Here is a 22008-nt window from a genome sequence, read left to right on the forward strand (position 1 = left end):
GAGAACTATGAGGAGGACAACCAAATTCTGGCAAATTCTCCAAAAAAAAAGAAACTGCTGGGAGCATTAAATGCCTTTGCTAACATTAAGAAGCAAGGAGAAAGAGTAAGTTTTGAAAGTCTTGAAACTCCTCATGATCTGAAGGTTTTACAATTTGGGTTCATATTGGTTTTTCTAAATCTTATGGATGTGAATGCCCACTGTGGACTGTGGATATTTTAGGAGTTAAAGCACTCTTATCTAAATTAAAAACTGTTAATTTGAAAGCCTTTTCATGGAGAACTTAGAAAAAAATGAGTAAAAAAGCTGTTACTGTTCTTTATTCTTCTGAACTTGAAATCTGTCTCCTATTATGCATTAAAATATTACATTCAGATATGCTCAGTTTTGATCTAATAAATTGTGAAATAATTTAAAACATTGTGCCATGATTTACAGTTAATAAAATTCTAATGTGATTTTCAAATTCTTTTTTATCTTAGAAACGTCTTCTATCATTCATTATTTTTTGAGAAAATGTTTGTGCTATGATCCAGTAAGTCTGAAACATATGGGAAGTATTGTTTCTATGACTTCTTTAAAAACAGACAAATCTTTATGAGTGGGATGAATATTACTTCACTTCATCTGCTGAACTAAAATACACATTTTTGAAAGAAAATAAGACAATATTTTTCATCAGTTTTTTTCTTGGTTTTTTTTGATCAGTACAGGTGATAACATCTGCATTTAATCCTAAATTAGATACACAGGGGCTTCTTAAGGTTTCTACTAAAATGTTTTGCCTAAAATAGTTTTGTATAAAGAAAGTGGAGATATTTAGGTTCTTTTAATATTACAAAGTTTCTCTCTTCAAAGGTCCTGAAGGGTAATAACTTCTAGTCCTGTATTTAGCATGTAGCACTTTTCCTAACCTGTAAGGTTGCTGCTATTATACACTTCAAATGCATTTTTAATACATTATTATATAACTTTATGCTTAAAAGTATATGAAATTATAAAGATGGTGTAAGGTGTCACACCTTTCCCCGTGTCACATATAAGTTTGAGCAAAATTGCCATAATGCTTGACTAAGATTTGATGAGCTAGTTGAGCTCTTTCTGACCTTTTAATATGGTCAAGTATCTTGAAACTTGTTTAAGATCCTTGTGGAGAATTTTCTTCTTTGTTCAGTTTGTTGATGTTTTGGATGTCCTCTAGTTTTATATATTGCATTTGAAGATTGTGAGATGAATACCATCTGTGAGTGATTAATCTGGAATTTTCCATTTGTACTTCTACACTTCTGATGACTAAGTGGGAACAGGCTAAATTCTCTAGAGTTATATGTTGTAAATGTATAAATAGACTTATATTAAATCATTTGCTGAATTTGCCTCATTTCAGATTTTGCAAAATTGTGACAGAGCAATGGATTAATAACACATAATTTTATCTCATTGTCTTGATTTGGGCTTTGTGTACCTGATCAATAAAATAATTGAGATCAGAGAGTTGCCTCCATTGTATCCTTCTTAAGGAAGCAAAGTTAACTAAATCCAGCTGCTAATTAATCAATTACAAATGAATATTCTCTGAACAGAACTTAAACCAAAACTGGATTAAAATTTATGAATGCACTGTAGAAAAAAAAAACAAAAAAAACACAAAAAGCCCACCAACCCCAAAACCAACCAACCAAAAAAATGCCACCAAATCCCCAAAACAAAGCAAAACAAGTCCACAGAAAAGCAGGTCTATACATATTACCAGCTTTCATGTATCCACATCTACAAGCATCCCTTTCTTTGCTTTCTACTTCTCATGCAAGTTCACTTGCTAAATGAAATGGCAAAAGTAGCTTGTTATAGTCAATATACATTTTCCTATGTGTAATATAATCTCCTTATTTCTAGCTTATATCCTTTGCATCCTCTAAACAATTTTATTCTCATTTGGATATAATGTTTTCTTTGTGCATTTGTACATTTACTTACATCTTAGATAAAATATATGTATGCATCTCTCATCTTTTTTTCTTTTCTCAAATGAATCCTATCATTTTATTTTGAGCATGTTCTCTCTTTCAGCCTCTATATGCTTGAAGTAGAATACATTTTGTCTTGCAAATCACGTGCACTTTTTGGAAGATTTATTTTTCAGTTCCTTCATCTGTTATATAATGATAAACTTCTCAGGACTCTATTGTCATACACTACTGAAGTCTGTTTGAATTCATTTGTATTAATGTTGTTATGTACAAGATCGATGCTTATGTTTAATCTAGTTACTGGCTTTATATCCAGTGGAGAGAAATCAGATTTCTCATAGGATGACTCATCTCAACCAAAAATAGGTACTTGCAGGTCAGATGAATAAACAGCTGCAAGAGCTTGTTTCAACCTCCTGACTGTAAAGGGTGTCTGTGGTGACTGAATTAGATTCAGACATGTGATTTTTACATGCCTAAAGCTCCATGAGACTACCAACTTCTCTAATATGCTGTGCTGAATAATTGGTATGTAACTATGAACTGAAGGATTAGTTCAAAGAAGAGTCCTAGGAGTCTGGAAACTGTAATTCTATTACTCTAAACCACACATCACCTTATTTGTACTGCAGTTTGTCCACTAGCTCTTCTTCTTCTGCTTGTCACCCTTCAAGGGAGAAATTTGTATTAAAGGGAGACTTGCATTACTGGGAAAGGACGGTGAAAACAATAAGCAGAAAGGGAAAAAGTAAAAGAAAGGTACAAAAGGAATTATTTTGTATCAAGTGAAAAGGAATCAGAAATCCATGTAAACAGAGGTTTTATATAAAAAAGAACAGATCTAAATCTTGGAGATAATGTTGAAAGATAAATTCAGGCTTATTGATTGCAGTAAGGTTAGAGAGAACAGGTGAATGGAGACTGTGCTATGATCATGGAGAAGATTTTTGTGGAAGTGTTTGAGCTACCCTCAATGGATAAGCTGTAATATAAAGGTCAGAATGAACAGCAGAGGTAGAACTTCATAAGCAAGCAAACTATAAGGGCTGGTGTTTACCTCCATGAGGAGAGGAGAAAGTTATGTCATAGAGTCACAATTTCTCTGTCAGTTTTGTTAGCACACAAGGAAGAAAGAAGACAAACATTCTAGATTCCATTTTATTCTTTGTTTCTATTTAAGCATTTTTCTGTGTTCAGCTGCTATGTTACAATTTATTATGTTGCTTAAAATTATCCTAAATTAATGATGGAGACCTTTCAGTGAAGTTATGCTACCTTGCATGTCATTTACTCTGAGTTAAATTTTCTGTTACTTTTTCTTTACACATTGCAAGAATGCTAATATGAACTAGAGCTGTAACACATATAATTTTATAAAATGTGTTTTGATGAACTAAGAACTTGTAATGTGGGTGTCATAAACTCAGTCACAGCATAAGGCAGAATTTGTTTTACACCTGGAAATCACACTGAACTCTCCTAGGGTTGTAGGTTCACCAAGTTTATGAAGCTATTTAATGTCTTGAAAGAAAATAAGTAAGTACTGATATATTTTTTTTTAACTGAAGCTTATTTATTTGGTTTGCATAGACTAATAACTAATCTGTAAGAATTGTCTCCATTTAAGAAAATCAGTATTTATTCAGCTGTGTGAGTGAAGAGACCAAAACCCTGTTGAAATCAGGGACTTACCACAGAGATCAACCATCTGTGTGTTGCACTATATATGTCTGAGTCTTTTGCTGTGCCTGGGGTAGTCTGAAGGTGATCTGCAGTGACTTGTGCCCTTGCTGATGCACACTTCCCTTCTGGATTATACAGCAAGCTGTTGGGAGTCTTCAGGGCTGGCCTCTGCAAGGAGAGGGTGTAGCCACTTCCATCGGGACCCACCACTGGCCAAAGCCCAGTAATTATCTGAGTGTTGTTACATGGAAACAAGCTCTGTGCATGTTCACATGCCCCAAAATGAAACCATGAAACCACAAGGTACAGGAACTGGTATCCACAGGACAGCATGCAGAGAGATCAGATGGAGCCTGGGTACAGACTGTATTCAAAGAAGGAATTAAATAAACTACAGTAAAGGAGGTGGGGCCATTCTCTCTTTTTTGCACATGTACTGCTGCTTCTTTATTACTTATATTGTCCATTACAATTCTACTTTCAGAGAAGGAGATGTTTACTGAGGTTATAGAAGAAAGTCCCTATTTTTTTTTTAATGCTCATCTGCAGTTCAGGAACCAGATAACCTTTACCCATACCTAAAGCAAATGAACTAGTAAAGAAATTTGAAAGCAAATTGAATTCCTGAAATGGAAAACTCTTGACTATTCTGATTTTTTGATGTATGAGGTCCTATGTATACTCACACACACATAGTTAACTATTCACTTAAATTATTGTATCAACTTTATTGTGATGTGTCAGAAGAGAAATTCATTCTAATTGTGCTCACACTGACTATTCATTTTACTGCACATTCTCAAAAGATTTAATAATTTTTGAATAAGCATGTGTAACGTTTGGAGTTTTTCCTTCAATTGTTTGCATCCACTGCCTTTTGACTTCAGTTCTACATAATAATATAATGTGCTTGGATGGCACTGGCAAAAATACATAATGATTGTTACCTGTTCTGTCTTTGAATAAACTGCAATCTGGTATGCTGTGATCCACTTCTTTATCAGACTTAGCAATAAAATATAGTACAGATAAACTTCAATTGGGTTTGACACTTCAAACTAAAGAGTTGTAAAATGTGTCTTTGGTTTTTAGTAGCTGTGAAAAAAATTGATCTCCAACTAGCAATGAAGTCATGTTTGATGACATTAGAACATATATTTCCCATCAGACAGATTTTAATGCCTTTTTTTTATTAATGAAGTTTAAGGTAAAATTCAGAAAGGTATCTCAATGGCTTTGCAACCTAAGTATCACTGAAAGTCAATTTAACTTTGTAAGTTTTCAAAAATGAACTTATGGGGAACTTGTTTCTGTCTAGTTTGCTGTAAAAAGATGTGTAATGAAACCCGCTACTCTGGTCTACTCCTTTGACCAGAAAAAGAGTTAAATGAGTTTAGCACTTCCCATTGTTTAATAAACTTAAAGGTGTTTAACTCAAAGCTTCCTGTGATCTAAGTAGGTTAAGAACAATCAAACAGAATAAAGTAACATTATTCTTGAAGCACCTTAGATGGAAAACCCCCAAAATTCATTTTCCATATCCATGACCATATGGTATGTCTTGAAAGCTACCAGGCCAGGATTACTTCTGGGAGGACAGCTTACAGTCATCTTGAAGTTGCTATAGGAGAACACATCTATCATTGGTCTTCTCTCTTTCTGAACTGAGGAGCACCAGCCTGAATTGTTCTGAAAAACAGAGGTGCAGAAATACAATCTGATGACACAGGTGATCTCTTGAGCAAGACAGACCTGAGCTGTGTTGCAAACACGGCCATTTCTTCCTACGCTGTTAAACGGGAAAGGAGAACTATTCATGCGGTAAATTGAATCAGGGTAAATTATTAATAAACTATCTTAGTTCTGTGCTTTTCTTTGTTTTATTTGGTTGTTTTTTAAAGAAGGACTTATGTCTTCCCTTTATCCCCACACACAATTTGAAGTAAAAGCTGATTGACTATTAAACCTTTCAATTTTCCTATCAGTCTTCTCTGCTTCTTCAGCTGAAATCAACTATTTTCCTGCTTCTATTATTTTTCAGCCGGGAGATTGGTTCTCAGGTATTTTATCCCTCCCTTCTAGAAATACTACAGAATAATAAGCATCAGTCATCAACATTCTCTACATATTTTTGTAAACACATGCAGTCCCTCAATTATCTGCATGCTGAATGGAAATTGCATAAATGCTGCCTGTATATGTCTTAGGATTTTGAAAACATTGCAGACCAAATCTTTATGTAATGTCTGTAGAACACATTCAAAACCTTGTGGATGCCATTATAAAGATTTTGCTTTGATTTTTATCTTTTTCATTCCTTCTTCCTCTGCCAACTCCCCCCAACCAAAACAAAACCACAAACAAACAAACAAACAAAATCTAAACACCACAGCATCAACAAAAAAACCCCTTTGAAATGAATAGTACGAGGCCATTCACAAATATATTATTGCAACAATTGTCTATTTCATTAGAATAATACTAAGATAGTAGTATTAGTGGTACATACTGAGAAAGAATAGGGGTTGAACGCAAAATGCTGTATGGTGCCATAGACGGCTTGTTCTTGAGGTCCCACAAATGGAGTTTTAATGAGTTGAGTTATGCATCTTTTGTTTACTTTCAAAATCAAAGTATGTCTGTTTGGTCTGTTGGGGAAAAATCCTGAATAAATATAACCTAAAATAAATGTATACTTAAAGCTATACTCTAATTAAAATCAATTTTATTTACCCAAATTGTAGACACTTTAATTGCATAATAGCTCTAATTCTGCCAGGCGTGGCTGTGGCAGCTGCAGCACGGCATTCCTCGACAGAGATCGCCCTTTTCCCACAGGACGTCCGGGCGCCTGCTGCGCCCTATCCAGCTGCGCACCGCAGGCACGGGCAGACATCTTCGGCGCGGTCTGCGCGCAGCAGTGCCCGGTCGCTGATGCTCTGATCGCATCCTCAGGGGAGAGGCTGTCTGGCAGCTCCAGCACGGCCTCGCCGCCGGTGCCGCACCGCTTTAGCGAGGCGTGTCCCCTGAGCCCGGAGAGCCGAGGAGCCCGGGAGCGCGGCGGAGCTCGGCGGAGGCACCGCGGGCTGCGCAGGGCGCCGGGGCGGGAAGGAAGGAGCAGCGCCGGGAGAGCCGGCAGCGCCGCCGCCGCCCGGATCCAGCACCGCGGACAGCGCCCGGCGAGCGGCGCGGGCAGGCGGGGCGGGCACCGAGGCACGGCGGGCACCGAGGCACGGCGGGCACCGAGGCACGGCCACGCGGAGGGACACGGCCACGGCCACAACACGGCGGCTGCCCGGAGATCAGCGGCGTGCACGGGCAGGGATGCCCACGCAGCGACACCGGCGGCACAGGCACGCTGAGACACGCGTGGACAAACGGGCACAGGGGCACAGGCCCAGTGCGCGCTCTCGGGCATAGACACAAGCCCAGAGTCACAGAAAGCACCGTAGCACAGCTTTACACACACACACAGAGTTTCACACAAACACACACACACACACACAGACAGACACACAGACAGACGCACAGACACACACACAGAGTTTCACACAAACACACACACACAGTTTCACACACACACAGACAGACAGACACACAGACGCACAGACACACGCACAGAGTTTCACACAAACACACACACACAGAGTTTCACACACAGACAGACAGACAGACACACAGACGCACAGACACACACACACATTTTCACGCACACACACACACACCGTTTCATGCATACATGGACATGTGCCCGTACTCCCACACGCACAGCGCGGGCACAGCCGCACATGGTCATGCATACGCGCACAGGCACCACGGACGCCAGTCACAAACAGCTGCACGCAGACAGACACACAAACACAGGCACCCACACAGTGACAGACGCACAGACTGTCCTGGTTCCTGCCTGGATAGATAATTTTGCCGTAGCCAGGAGGGGACATGGCCAGGACCCAGAGGGTGTTCGGCCATCGCCTCAGGGAAGGGAGTCTTGTCCTTAGAGAAGGGGCTCCTTCTGGTCCAGTAAGCTGTGGTGGGGGCAGGGGGGTAACCCCGATTCTGAGCATTTGGCATGATAATCACTTGTCTCTCTCGAACACTTTTGTGATTAACATCATTGCTGTTACTGTTCATTTTCTTATCTCATTGCTGTTTCCGGTAAACTGCTCTTATCCCAACCCGTTATCTTTACCTTCGATTCCTCCAATTCTACTCTCTAGCCTGGCACGGGGAATGCGGAAAAGGGTGGGGGGAGCGAGTGGCAGCGTGGTTTTAGTAGGAGCAGTAAACTAGGGAATACCAGTCCGAAACCACGACACAGAGACAGAGACAGAGACAGAGACAGAGACACGGAGAGAGGGACAGACAGAGAGCCAGACGCCCGCGGGCCCCCGCCTGGCGACAGCCAATGGCGTGGCGAGTCTGCCCCCGGCGGTGTGCAGCCGCCAATGGGAGCGGCGGGGGCGGGGCCCGGCTGGCTCCGCCTCCCTATTTAAGGCCGCGGGTGGCCGCGGGTCGCTCAGTGGCGGGAGGAGGAGGCGCGGGGGCGAAGGCGCGCGAGCAGCGGCGCGCGGCGACCCGCGCACGTGCCCGCCCCCGCGCGGCGCGAGGGGAAGGCGGAGGCGGGGCCGGGGCAGCGCCCGCCGCGGGAGGGGCGGCGGCACCTGCGGGGCGGCCCCGGCGCGGCCAGCGGCGAGCGGGCGGCCGAGGGCGCGGAGCGGCGAGCCCGGCATCCCGCGCAGCCCGCCCGGCGTGCCCGCGGCCATGGAGCAGGACAAGTACCTGCCCGAGCTGATGGCCGAGAAGGACAGCCTGGATCCCTGCTTTGTTCACGCCATGCGCCTTCTGGAAGACGGTGAGGCTCCGCTCCGCGCTCCCCCGGCCGGGGCGCTCCTCGCGGTCGGCGCTCGGCGGCCGCGGCCGATGGACACGGAGCGAAATCGGGTTTCCCGGCGGGCGGGACCCGGCCGCGCGTGGGCTCGGGGCGGCGGCGGTTCGGGGCGCTCGGAGCCGCCCGGGGCCGCGGCGAGGGACCCGTCGGGCAGCGGCCCCCGGCGGCGGCAGCAGCAGCGGGTGCCCCGCTCCCCGCCCGCCCGCCCGCCGTGCGCCGGCTCTGCCGCGGCTGGGTCGGCTCTGCGGGAAGCGCTCCCCTGGCTCCCGGGCTCACTTACACAAAGACAGATGCTGGCGTTTCATTACACTCGTTATATCCTGTTTTCCACGCTAAAGTAATAAGGTTTATATGGTAATACTATTATGCCGTTAATGCGGCGCTGTTATAGTCGACTGCGCGATGTCAGACATTGATTGGATATGGCTTATCAATTTCATGACAGTTTCATCCAGGACATGATGATTTCCTCTTGGTTTTGCGCGGAGATCAGAACACACTGGTTATAACATTTGGTTACTCAGTGTAATTCGCCCTGCTTTCCTTGATTTAGTTGGAGCAGAGTTTTAGTTGGACCTAAGCTAGGGGTTCTTTAGAAAGTTTATCATTTAGTCTCTCTTTTAATAACTGCTCAATATAGTGGTTGAGTGAAGACCTCGTGATACGGAGTTTCAACTTTTGCCAAAGTATAATCCATTAAGTTCTTTTTATACATGTTTTTATTCTTATATTCTTAATAGTCTTTTTAAAAAACCCTGTTAAACTTGGAACCTAATGTTGAAAAGAAGTGTAAAGAATGATGCATAAATCAAGATAACCTATCAAGCTCTCAAATGAGATTAAAGCAAAGAAATGTAAGGTCAGGCCCTTGAGAGTCACACATTAAAACAAGCTCACTATTCAGCGGTGACAAATAATTTCCCAAGTTCTGTTTATGACTTAAAGAAAATCATAACTAATTCAGATTTACCATGCTAAGCATTAAGTGTTTTTTCACTGTCAGCACTTTTTATATTGTCTTTCCTTAATGTACGTTCTATTGATTGTGAATGAAGATATCGAGTCCAGGTTTTGTTGGAGTGCTTCTGTTTGATAGCTTTAAAATTCATACTGAATTTCAGTATGAGTACAGAGCCATTTAGTATTCTTTTGTCATAGCTGCCTTGCTGCTAAAGAGGCAGCCATGCTGCTTTTTACAGTTGTTTTCCTAATAATCATATTATAAACAAAGTCCTTATTTCTTAGAGGAATATATTTTTTGAGCCTTGCAGTTCAATCTTTTCCCAGAGGGGGGAAGTATCCACTGAGAGTGTGTGTGTCTGGGAAAGAAGGAAAATGCAGGAAGGACAAAACCGAAAGTAGGCAAAGAAAAGTAAAAAAAAAAAAAAAAAAAAGAAAATAAAATTGGTTTTTCTAGGCATCAAGTTCGTGTAGAAGTTGCATTTTGAGCAACGGTGGGATTGAGTAAATGAACAGTTTTCTCATTCCTTCTTAGCATAAGTAGGATTATACATTATTTCACTAGATTTTTTAAAAGATGAAGGTGAGTTGTCTGAGAGAATGCTAATGTCAGATTCACACCAGGTACCTGGCATTATCCTTCAAAACACCATCTGTCAAGCTTTCTAGAGATTTGTTTTACAGTCTAACATATGATGGCTGTTAAAACACTTAACCATGGTTAGAATGTTACTACTTAAGAAAATTACAATTAATGCACTGGTTGCTGCTGGGTATAAATACAAAGGAAATTTATAGAATGGGCAGAATTTTCTTTTTTGGGTGACAGAAGAAAATGGGATCCTGCAAGGATCTCTGTAGTAGTGAATAATTTTTAGGTTATGTTCATGATATAAAACATTATTTCCAGACTCTGGATTTCTGTTCTTTAGAATGTAATGTGCAATCAGCTTCATCCATAATGATGCCAGCCAGGTCTTCTTTTTGTGGCGTCCTAAGCATTTTTGATTGCCAGTACATTTTGTATCAAATGCACAAGTGTAGATTTGCTGTGGTGCTCAGAGCCTCAAGCATTCACTCTGACTTGAAGGTGCTGTGTTGTTTCATGTTGGCTGCTAAAACCTGAGGTTGAGAACAGTTGTGTTGCTGTGAGAAGCCGCAGAAGGGCACACAAGTAATAAGTATTCCAGAAAAATGCTTCTGATTTGCAACAGTGGATTTACTTGTAAAGATAAGTAAATTTTCCCCCAATATTTTCGTTTATTTGTTTGATTCTGTTGCATAGTGTTTTTTTTGTTCATGTGTTTTGGTGTACTTAACCAATATTAAAACCAACATATTACTTATGTTTTCAGTATGTAGGTCTGTGTCCTTCAGGTTGACCTGTGTCAGATGCATATTTCAATCAGTAGCTATTTATCCCTCACCATTAAGGGATGACTAGGACTTACTTTAGTCCTTACCTGGGTCTGGTGAAATCCCCAGAAAAGGGACATTTCCTTTGGCAGAGTATTCGCATACTTACCAAACAGCATAAAGAGAGGTGAGGAAAAAGGTACAAGTGCTGTTTAAATACAAGGTGTGGAGACAAAATCCAATTTCTTTAATCTGTTGTGGATTCTGACAATGAACTTAAGTCTCTGAATGGCCAATTTAGTGCCTTAATCAGGAGATACTTGGTTTCCCCATGGGTCATAACCTGTTTCATGTAGAAGTAGATCCTACATGATGATTGTACTGTTAGCAATTGAAAAGTCATTAGTAAGTCATCTCCTAGAAGAACTTGTGAGTGGCTGGTGATATTTGTCTCAGCCTAAGTTTTTTAAAACTTTTGCAATCTGCATTGAACATACGCACTCTGAGAATATAATCCATTCAGTAATGAAAATTAAAAAATTTTTAATTGTAATAGGTCGTTGAACTCTAAAGAAAAGGCAATAGACTACTGGAAAGGGCTTTTCTGTATCAAGTGAACTGTTTTGTGTACTAGGCTGTTATAAGAGCTGGAAGAGTGTCCCTGTTTCATGTATAGCTTTAAACTATTTTACTCTATACTGGTTAACAGTAGTTATTTTCTCAGGTGGGATTGTTCTGCTTTTAGTCAGGAGATGTCCTGATAAATGTATGAGGTCAAGTAATGCTTGCTTAGATAAAAAAATGTCAAAAGTGAAGAGCATGTTCTTGAGCAGTACCTTTTTTACCCAGCTTGTGCTTATACTGCAGCACACTCCAGAGCTCCAGAGAGAATGGAGAGCCTCTCTGTTCTAGTGCTGCTCCCTGCCATGAAAGCTACCAGCTCCTTATATGTGTTACTTTAGCATGTTTGTAAATATTTATTGCTTTCTGTAAGATGTCCGTGGTTATAAATACAAAAATAAGTGTGTCACTTTAGCTGTGGAGGGCTGGATGACATAGAAAGATACAACCAGTTGGATAGTTCAAAACTGGTTTTATATCAGCATTCCATTTAATAGGCTGAAGTGTCAGCTAATTATGTACTTTTTGGGGTCAAGCAAATTATATATATGTATGTGTATATATGTGTGTGTGTGTCTTTATTTATATGTGTGCAGCTTTAGAATATCTTGCTTAGTGTTTTCTTACCAGCTCTGTGTTTTGTAATATAAACATAAAAGAAAAAGACCTATTGGAAAGAGCTGGCCAAAGTAAGATCATCTCTCCCCATGGAAATATCAGCATTACTAGGGTAATGATGTAGCTAATTTCTCTCTTTTATAATGACAGTGCAATTGACCTCAGAATTTCAGCTGGCATTCTGAAGGCAATGAGAATCAGACCTTGAGTTAAGTCCCTAGATCATTTCATGTGGCATAGCAGAGTTTGTTAAACCTCCAAGTTGTGTAAATTAGGCTCATATAGCTCAGCTATCATCCACATACAGGGTTCTTGTAGGACAGGACATGATTATTCAAAACATTAGTCTTTACACTGAGCATTAATTAGTAGGGTCTCTCATACAAGCTTGCAGTAGTAGTTCTAGCGAGTAGAAAACTGTTGACATAATGCAAGTTTATTTTGTCTTATATTCGGGATTTCATCTAATACATTGTCATATGTAGGTTTGGGATTTCTTTGGACTGTTGGAGATTGATTTTTCTTTTCATATAGGAATGCAACTTTAGTTCATAACTTTGTGTTTCTGTTAAAAACCTGGGATAATAATAAGGTTGTTGTATGAAAATTATTTGTCTTGGAAATACAGAATGTGACAATCGTTTCCTTAACCCTAGACGTGAAAGGCTGTTGATCAAGCCTATGACTTAATAAAACCAGGCCTCTGATATTTTTTAATTTTTATCATTTTTTTCATTGAAAACTACTTGTGAAAATATGCTTGCAAATTTATGAGTTCACTTGTCTCAACAAGCCTTTCAACTAAAATAAGATTAATGTAAATTCATACAATAATATTAATCTGTGAGTGGTCACTGTTCTGCTTATTGTTTATTTTATTCCTGATGTTTACATCAGGTGAGAAAAAATCTGTATTCACAAAATAGCTGGTATTAATCATTGTTTGCTTTGCTGTCTCAAGAAATGCACTGTAAATTCCCAGTAGATTGACTCAGGAAACATGCTAATATTCAGAGCGTGTATTTTAGGTACCTTGGTTTCATTAGAAACTAGATTTGTATTGATCATTTGGAGCCTTTTCAATAGAAAGTGCAAACTCTAGATGAATACAAGATACTTAGGATTTTTATAAAGTAGTGATGTGCTAGGCATTATGGACTTGGTTCAAAGCTGAATAAAGTTACTGGGAATCTTTCTGTTGCCATTAGTGGGCTATCAGGCAGTCCTTGTAGTACAAATATGATCTATTGACTGGTATAGCCAATAGGACATGCTTTTGCCTTGCAGAATGTAATGCAGATGAATCCCAAGTGATAACCAGATTTATGGAAAACAAAATATTATAAAATGTTAGAATGAGTATAACAAAGCAAATGTTATATTTATCTTGACCCCAGCTTCTTAGTCTTAAAAGGCATTCTTGCTTCAGAGGAGAGAAAAAAGAAATGATAGATGTGATTTAAAAAATAAAAATAACAAAATTCTTTCAGACATCTGAAGCCACTTAGGACCATTTGATCTGTGATCTTAGAAAACATGTACTTTGAAACACAGTAAATTGTTTTGCAAAGAGGCAACAATATGAGTGCAGTAATTGAAGTTTAGATTCTGATACTCTGGTTTAAAATAAAAGGTGCTTTTCTCTTTAAATAGTGCTGTTTGACTCAGTGGGGCTGCTAAAGGTGCAATTTAGTGCAAATAGCAGAATTTAGTACCAACTGTTTAAGGGAAGGTCAAAGGTACTTGCTGAGGTTTATCTGGGTGCCCAGAGCCTCATCAACAAAGTGCTAGTTTTTTGGCAATGTGAATGTTTTCCTTGAAGAAGAATATTTTTCACTTGTCCTGGGAATTTTTTTTAGTAAATTTATGTCATATTTCGTCTCCTTGGTGTGTACATTCAGAGTGTAACTGCTCTAACTGTCCAGCTCTCTTCCTCTATACCTTGAAGTAAGCATTTTAAAATTCAAGATTTTGGAGACTAGTTAATATTTGCGGTTAGTACCAAGAGAAGGCAGAATACCTGGACAGCTGAGTAGAACATTCCTGTCAACTGTTGACTTCCTAAGCCCTGGACACCTGTGTAATGTGTAGAATAGAGTGGCCATTCCTAACCAGGAGGTGGCATGATTGGGCTCCACATGCCAAAATAGAGCTTCATATCCTGGCACCTTCTGGGAAAGGGCTACTCAGGGCCAACAGATACATCCAATTCTTCTTCACTGGATGTATGCTTTTCTCATTTAGGCAATATGCAGACAATACATACTGACAACAAGATGTGCTGGAGCATGCTGGGCTATTTAGTAGTCTATAAAATCTGATATGATCAGCAGTGATCTGTGCATGAGTCTTCCAATAAAGGCTAAAACATCATCCTAACCCACCAGAGCAGTGCCATGAGAGTGAAACAGTTCCTCCATGACACAAGGACACAGGTTTCAGGCTCGAACTATGAGATGTCTCGGGCCTTACTTTAGAAGACATAAATGTCACTGCTGTTTGGTAGTTCTTCTCCAAGGTTTATTAAAATGGGAATATGTTTAACCTTTCTGTGCCTTGTAGCTGTACTGTAGGCCACACATGCTGCTTTTATGAAATAGTTGTTTTCTGGATTGGCAGGGTCACTGCAGTCACCTGGTGCCTCAGTTCAGGGTTAGAATGCCTTTTCAAAAATAAGCTGGTTTTAACTGTTTCAATTAAATCTCTTTTCTCCAACAAACTGCTGAATGTAGAGGAAAATTCAGTGTTGTCACAGCTGATCTTAGAATATACAACTGTCTTTAAAATATTTTGAGATCAAATAGTAGGAGGAGTGTTTTCATCAGGGATTTGAGGTGTTAAGAAAGCATACACAACAGAAAAAAAAAAATCAGTTTTGCAGGTGGACTCTGCTAAGCATTATGAAGGTATGCATTCATCTTTTCTTCACCCTGAATTTTTCAGTCCTTGGATGGGTATCAGTGCACTACATCAGAATAAGCAAGGAAGCAGATAGTTTTAAAAATCAAGTGTGTCAAGTATAGAACTTTACTGATGCTGCAGTTTAATCTTTGGCTGTATAAGCAAATAAGATTGTGCAGTCTGACCAGAAAAATGGAAAACCTTAAAACTCGTGTAAAGATCTGATGTGCATAGTACATGGAGTCTTGGCTTGTACTACATATCTTCAGTGAATACATTCTAAAACTCCCATCTGTAAGATATAGACTGATGCTGAATTTCATTCTAATCTCAAATCTCATTTGAGATCTCGACTTGAAAAGACCTTCATAAGAAATGTGTAGTATTCTTATTACTTTTGGTACAAAATTACTCTTTTTAAAATTTGCAAGCAGAAATAATCCTGGTTATTACAGTCCTCTGTAAATCCTGTCATATTTTAATTAGAATCCTGCTGGAAATGAGTACAGCTATTTCCTTATCCTAAAAAGGGCTGAAACGAATAAAAACTAGAAGAATTATTTAAGACTTCCAGCAGATTAAAAACCTCCAACTCCCCCACCACCCTCAAAAAAAAATCCTGAAATAATGTATGCCTGTTCCTGATTCCACAACCTTTGCTGTTGAAAGGGAATTTTTTAGTTTGAATACTGAAAAAATTATCAAGTGAAACTTCTAATAATGCTAATATGGCAATTTTGAAGATCATCCATGCTTAATTAAGATGGTATAGAGTTTTGAGGGTCATATATGTCTGCATATGATATAACCAAAGACATCTTAAAATCGTCAATTGCTCTGCTTGCACTGGGCGTTCCTGTTTATTGTCCTTGGGTTAGCATGATGCAAAGGCTGAAAGACGCAGGGCAGGTCACTGCTGTTCTGGAATTTCTCTGCACCTGCTGAAGTGCTCATCAGTTATTCTAGCATCTATCCCTTGATGTAAGGGTTACACTGACAGATGTAGAAAAAAGTCAAAAGCTTTTGATTCATATAATACTTCAAATTCTGGCAATCAATATAACTATTGGAAAAAATAATACTATGTGCTAGTCTGTAGATTTATCAAAACATGCATTCCTCTTTGCTCTGCTTTAGATCTGGAACAGAATGTGTATTTTGTCTTTTTTGAGATTGTGGAAAGAACATTTTGGTATTGTTAGGAGTTGCTCTGAGGTCAGAATGTGAGCTCTAGCTGGGGAAGGAGTGAGACATTGTTCTTCCTAAATACTTAGAACTACACTGATTTGCTGCGGCTATGGAGCTGTTCCCTTGACTTTCCCATTTTAACTTAAACTGATTTTTCTCCAGTTCTTCTGAAAGGAGCAGCACCAAATTTAAGTGACTTACTGTCTCTTATTTTGTTGTTTGAAGGGCAGACCAAGGACTGATGAAATAAATTCCAGGATACCTTTCTCCTTCCTGTCTTCAGATAGCTGTTCAACAGGAAAATGCAGAGTTAGTTTTGGTAAATGATGCTTATTATCCTGGTGCTCCATAGGGCTGTAGAACTATCTAATTAGCTTTTACGTTTGCACAGGTACAAATTTGCAATTATTTCACTAATATGTGTATGCAAGGTGGTAGGATTTAACTCATTGTAAAATTTGAAATAACATCCTCCTCATATTTGTAGATCCAAGTAAATGAATGAATTATATCCATTTATTTGTGCTCAAAAGCTATTGGTGGGTAATCTGCCACACCCAGTTCTTATATTGCATGGACTCCTTTTCCTGATAATACACTCCTATTTAAAAAGATCATTCTGTCTTTGTAAATACAATATTGCAGAATGCCCTGATTCTCTTTGATTTTTTAAGGGTGTCCAGATGCTGTTGCTGCTGTTAGAGGAGTGGTTGGTTTGTTCTTTACTTGCTGCAAATGGTTTACTGTGAACACCAACAGGTCAGGTTGTGCATAAGTCTGTGAAGAAAGTTTTTGCTCATCATTGTCAAAGGGGTCCAAGGTCAGCAGTGAATGTGGGAACACAGTTGTTCATGTTACCTATTTTGTTGCTCTTCTTTTTCTGAAGACTAAACTGGGAGGTAACCTGGAAATACAGTAGTTTATGTTGAGTTGTGCATGACAAAAAGATGTTCGTGCAGTACCAGCTTGCTAGAATGCACAAACCATCTGTTCAGCACAAAAAGTCTCATGCGGTTCCAAAGTGTGTGAATAATCTGGAATGATATGTCAGATGCAAGGGGGAAGAGAGGACTAAATTTTTGCTAGCAATATTTTGATATAATGCCTTTTTTAAGGAATGTTTGTACTGTAAGCTTTCCAAGTGCTTCTTGTGGTGGAAGTGGGAGATGTTTTCAGCATAAAGTGAAAATGGAGCAGCTTGGTTTTGACACAAAGCAGGAACTTGATGTGATTCTGCATCCATCGAAACACTTAAGCTGTCCTGATTTGGAGGCAAATAGAAAATAATTAGAAGCTGCAATGAATTGTAAATATTACTAACATGGAAGATCTCTGTTGCTGTTTAGTATAAAACTGGGAGAATCACTGTAACATAGATTGTTGTGTTTATTTACTGGATAATTTAACCCATATGTAGAGATGGCAGACACCTAGGGAGTCCCTCTAAAGGCATGCAATACAACAGTATCAAACTGTAATTCTAAATAGAAGCTTTTATGTAATTCTTAACAGAAACTTTTTGGAAAGAATTGATTTTGTGTATTTTTTTTAAATAGACCAACAGCATTTTCAGATGCTTATTATACTACTTTTATCTATCTGTTTTATCTGAATAAAACTTAACTAAAAGGTTCCTGAAGTCCTCACTTAATGTTCAGTATTTTGTGTTTGATGGATGTGTGAATGAGAGGAACTAAATTAGGGATTTGGGGCAAGGTTTCTCTTTTTGCTACTCGATTGAAAATAACACATTTTTTCAGTGCATTCCAAAAATACCTTCTTGACTCCTAATTCTATTGCACAGATGGCTTCTGGGATTTCTGCCAACAGGTACAGACAGAGGACAACATCAAAACCTTTCCCAAAGCTTAAAAAAATAGTATTAAGAGCTTTATCCTATCCCTACATTGGAAAATTGTTTTATTATGGTTTATAACTTAAAAAGTTTTGCTAAGTAACACAATACTGGTTAGTAAAAGCAAGTTCTCTGAACTCTGAATCTGTGGAGACTATCTGCATTGTATTGCTTCTGCCTTCAGCTTCACTTTGTGCATGCTGCTGGTATTGCTATCAAATTGATTTTAAGTTTTGAATGACTAAAGTGTTTTTGAGCTGATCACTTGCCAAGACATGAAGTTTTAGCACCATCTTTGTTCATTAATTCAGTATTGGAGGGTATAATTTCAATCATTACAAATTTCAGTGTGGCCCTGTGTTTGTCCTAGGAGCTTTCAGTCCAGACAGCAACTCACTATCCATTTCTTTCCATTGGATAAGTGAGTGAATTAAAGTAAAACTGTCTCATAACCTGTGAAAGATCTCTATTGCCTATAGTAGTCTATAGGGTGCTTTTTCATCTGGCTGACAACAGGCCCTCAGGAATTTTGTCCCTCATTTGAATACTGAGTAGTATAAAGGCCATAAGCTTGTGACCTCTGAATTCTATAACTTCCCCATCTCTCATGATTTAAATGCTTATAGCCTGAGGTCCATGGACTGGGAAGGGATGTTTGGTCCAGAGGCAAGTCTCAGTACTGCTGAGATAATGATCTTACTGTAAGAGTTATTCTGAAAGAAAAATAGTACCATTTTACAGTACCAATTTATTGGAGACCTTTAAAAAGGAGTTTTCAGATGCCAGCTAATCTCAGCTATCATAACATTATTGCTATCACTAAGAAAAATACTTGACAACTGCAGGGGAGGAAAAAGTCAAGTCTTTGATGTCCATTTGTGTTCATTTCTAAAGGGATATCTTTTAGCTATTTACTGCAACTTGACAAACAACCAGTCATTAGAAAACATGGGTATTGATGTTCAGAGTTAATTTTGAGATTGTTCTCCTGTGTCTGAATTGAGGTATTACTCATGTTGAAGCCTATTATTTCTGTGTGGAACTTTAGAAGTAATCCTGTTGTGTTGGTAAATTGCACAAACATCAGACTGAGGGATGTTGCAGCACGTGCCTTTTTGAGAAAATCTGGGAAGACATGTTTGAGGAGTAATTACTGCTAGTAAAAAAAAGTTTTCTTTAGAGGCTGAAATACATAATTTCTTTGGTTGTTGGTATTGCTTCATTTGAAGTGCTTGAATATCCCATGCCCACTGACCATCTTTTCTGGGTGCCATCTATTCCATGGTTCCTCACTCAATGGTCCTGTTGGGTACAAAAGCCCTGTAGTGCTTTTTCCCCAGGAACTGGATGTATGGAAGCTTGTTCCTTCAGCTACACAGTGGACCTGGGGGAGGGGGAAGGGAAGTCATGGTATCTACTACTTTATATGTACAGGCGCATAATAAGTCGCTCAGTCTTTTGCACCCTGTAGTGAGGATCTTGCACCTGGAAGTTAGTAATTAATTTTACTTTGTTTTTATTGTTCTTTTTCATAATTCTTTTGCTTTCCCTTTTGTGAATTGTCCTATGTCATGTGATGCCATTGTCTTACTTGGATTACAAGCTATAGGAGGTAGGTCTGAGGTGCTGTGTCAGTATATGGTGGTAGTACAGGTGGTAGTAAGTTTGTCAGGAAACTTATCACTGCAAAACACAGTTGCCCATAAATGCCATCCTCAAGCCTTGGATTCTGTCCTGGAGATGCCTCCTACCCAAGTGTCACCATTCATATTATCTGCTCGTTCAAAGTTTCAGTTCAGTTGGTCTCTTGCCTGTGGAGATATCCGTGAGTGAGCTTTCCACTGGCATCTTTAATAGGTTTATTTGCTTTGGTAACCCTTGGTCTTTTCCAGTTAAGTATTGAACCTATGATTTCTCCATCCTTTCTCCCAGTTAATTTATTTAGAAATTCTTGATTTCTCTTCAACTGTACCAACCAAACATCCGTGCATCCTGGCCTAGATAGAAATGCCTTCCTGCCCAACAGAGTCTAGACTGCACTGTTCTTTGTTTTGCAAAATAATCCAGTTGTTCTTAATGTACCTCTTAGAACAACCACGATGACATCTTCTAGGCATTTCTTAAATAACAAGCTGCTTCTGCCCCCTTCTGATTTTGTTCCAATTTTTGTGTACCCACACATGCTGTTCTGATTTCAACAGATGTCAAACACATTAAGTTGTAAAACATGTATCTTATTAATTCTTTTCAGCATTTGTCTTTCCTATGTTTCCAGGCATGAGGTAATGGTAACCACCTGCATGCCTATCAAATGCACTTTTTAAAAACCAGCATCCTGTGTTTTTTCAGGTTAAACACACACTGATATATTTTAATTATTAATTTACATGATTGCAGCAAAGAAAACTGATAATAGATTGGAAGGACAGTAGGAAATGAAGGGAGAATGCTGGGCTGGATATTATTAGTTTGTTTTTTAGAAAACAAAAATCTTTGAGCAAACCAGCATATGTCTAAGGCACCAGAGTTTAGTTGAATGAATTCCCTGAAGAGCAAATAAGTCCATGTGAATTTAATTGTGTGAATGAGCACTATTTAAAGAAAAAAATCTACAGAACTTCAAACCTCTTGATTGATCATTGCCTGAGTTATCATTAAACAGCTATTAAAAGTTGGGATAATAGAGGAGACAATATGACTGAGATAGACAAGCTAGAGAATTAAGCTTGAAGTAACTGGAAAGGAAGCTGGTGTAAGAGTACAAACATGAAGGAAGTATTCCAGCATGTAGCTGGAATAAATAACAAGTGAAAAAGTGAGAACAGGTGAGAAAGTTGAGGGATCCTCATACGGCCATTTGCAATCATAAAAGGCTGCAAAAGATTTTGTAGCAGCAAAGTCTAAGGACAAAACCAGGGTTTCAGTAAGATCACAGAAGCAAGAAGGTGGTTTCATGTGTATTGTAGTATAATGCTTTGGAAGCTACAAGAAGGAAGGGACCCACACTGGAGCAGTTTGTAAGAACTGGAGCCTGTGGGAAGAACTCATTTTAGGAAAGGTCATGGAGGGCTGTCTTTCATGGGAAGGACTCCATGCTGGAACAGGGGAGGTGTGTGAAGAGGAAGAAGTGACAGTCACAGCCTCTTGCTTTGGCCTTGGGCTCCCAGAGCTCAACCTGTGGCTCCCACTGCAGCTGCTCACTGAGATACTGGCACTGAATGGATCCCTCCACAAAAATTAAGACTGGGAGGAAGGAAGGGGTTGGAAGGGGAAGATGATTTTAAGATTTGGTTTTATTTCTCATTATTCTTCTCTGATATAATTGATAATAAATTCAGTTAATTTCCCCAAGTCAAGTCTCTTTTGCTGGTGTCAATAAATAGTGATAGAATCCCTCCTTTTCCTTATCTCAACCTAGGAGCCATTTGCTGCATTTTTCTCTCCCCTGTCCAGCTGAGGAGAGCAGTAATAGAACAGCATTGGTAGTCAATCCAGCACATCTCATCCATTTCAGTCCAGTAGTCTGCATTCAGCTAGAAGCCTCCTTTGAAATGTTTTATTTTGTTAGCACTTGGTTTCCTGCATTGTAATTTCTTCTAATCTTCAGTAGCTTTGTTGGTCAATTTACCGTATTTTTTTGAAACTCTCTTTTTTAATACGTTATCTGGTCTTACCTTGAAATGGAACCTGCGTGTCACTTGCTTTTTTATTTAAGTAGAAAAAAGTTTTCATCAGTGTGTTTATATCAGCTAGAGGCTGTCTGGTTACCATGGTTGGTGTAGGATATATACTGCTTTCTATTATCTTGAGAGCAAGGCTACATACAATGTTATATTGATTCACTGTTGTTGGGGAACCAAGAATTAGCAAGTGAGCAAAGTAAGCAGAACATTAACCTTTTGGAATAATAAGGGAATATGAAAGATTTACAGACAACATACTTGCTCAGAGAATAAGCAGATTAA

The 22008-nt window shown here is 39.3% G+C and overlaps 1 protein-coding gene across 7 annotated transcripts in view; it reads left to right on the plus strand.

The window, feature by feature from the left end:
• The first annotated feature begins 8348 nt into the window (after positions 1-8348).
• The window catches only part of KHDRBS2 (KH RNA binding domain containing, signal transduction associated 2), a 336355-nt gene continuing 322695 nt past the window's right edge, over positions 8349-22008 (plus strand). For all 7 annotated transcript variants that reach the window (XR_010783412.1, XR_010783411.1, XR_010783413.1 and 4 more), the window contains exon 1: positions 8349-8508. Coding sequence is in view for 1 of the 7 variants with exons in the window: in XM_066547470.1 (XP_066403567.1) it covers positions 8418-8508 (91 nt within the window). In the remaining 6 variants the exon portion in view is untranslated. The remainder of the gene's footprint in view (positions 8509-22008) is intronic.

The sequence above is a fragment of the Molothrus aeneus genome, chromosome 3 (assembly GCF_037042795.1).
Source record: "Molothrus aeneus isolate 106 chromosome 3, BPBGC_Maene_1.0, whole genome shotgun sequence".
NCBI classification, from domain to species: Eukaryota; Metazoa; Chordata; class Aves; order Passeriformes; family Icteridae; genus Molothrus; species Molothrus aeneus.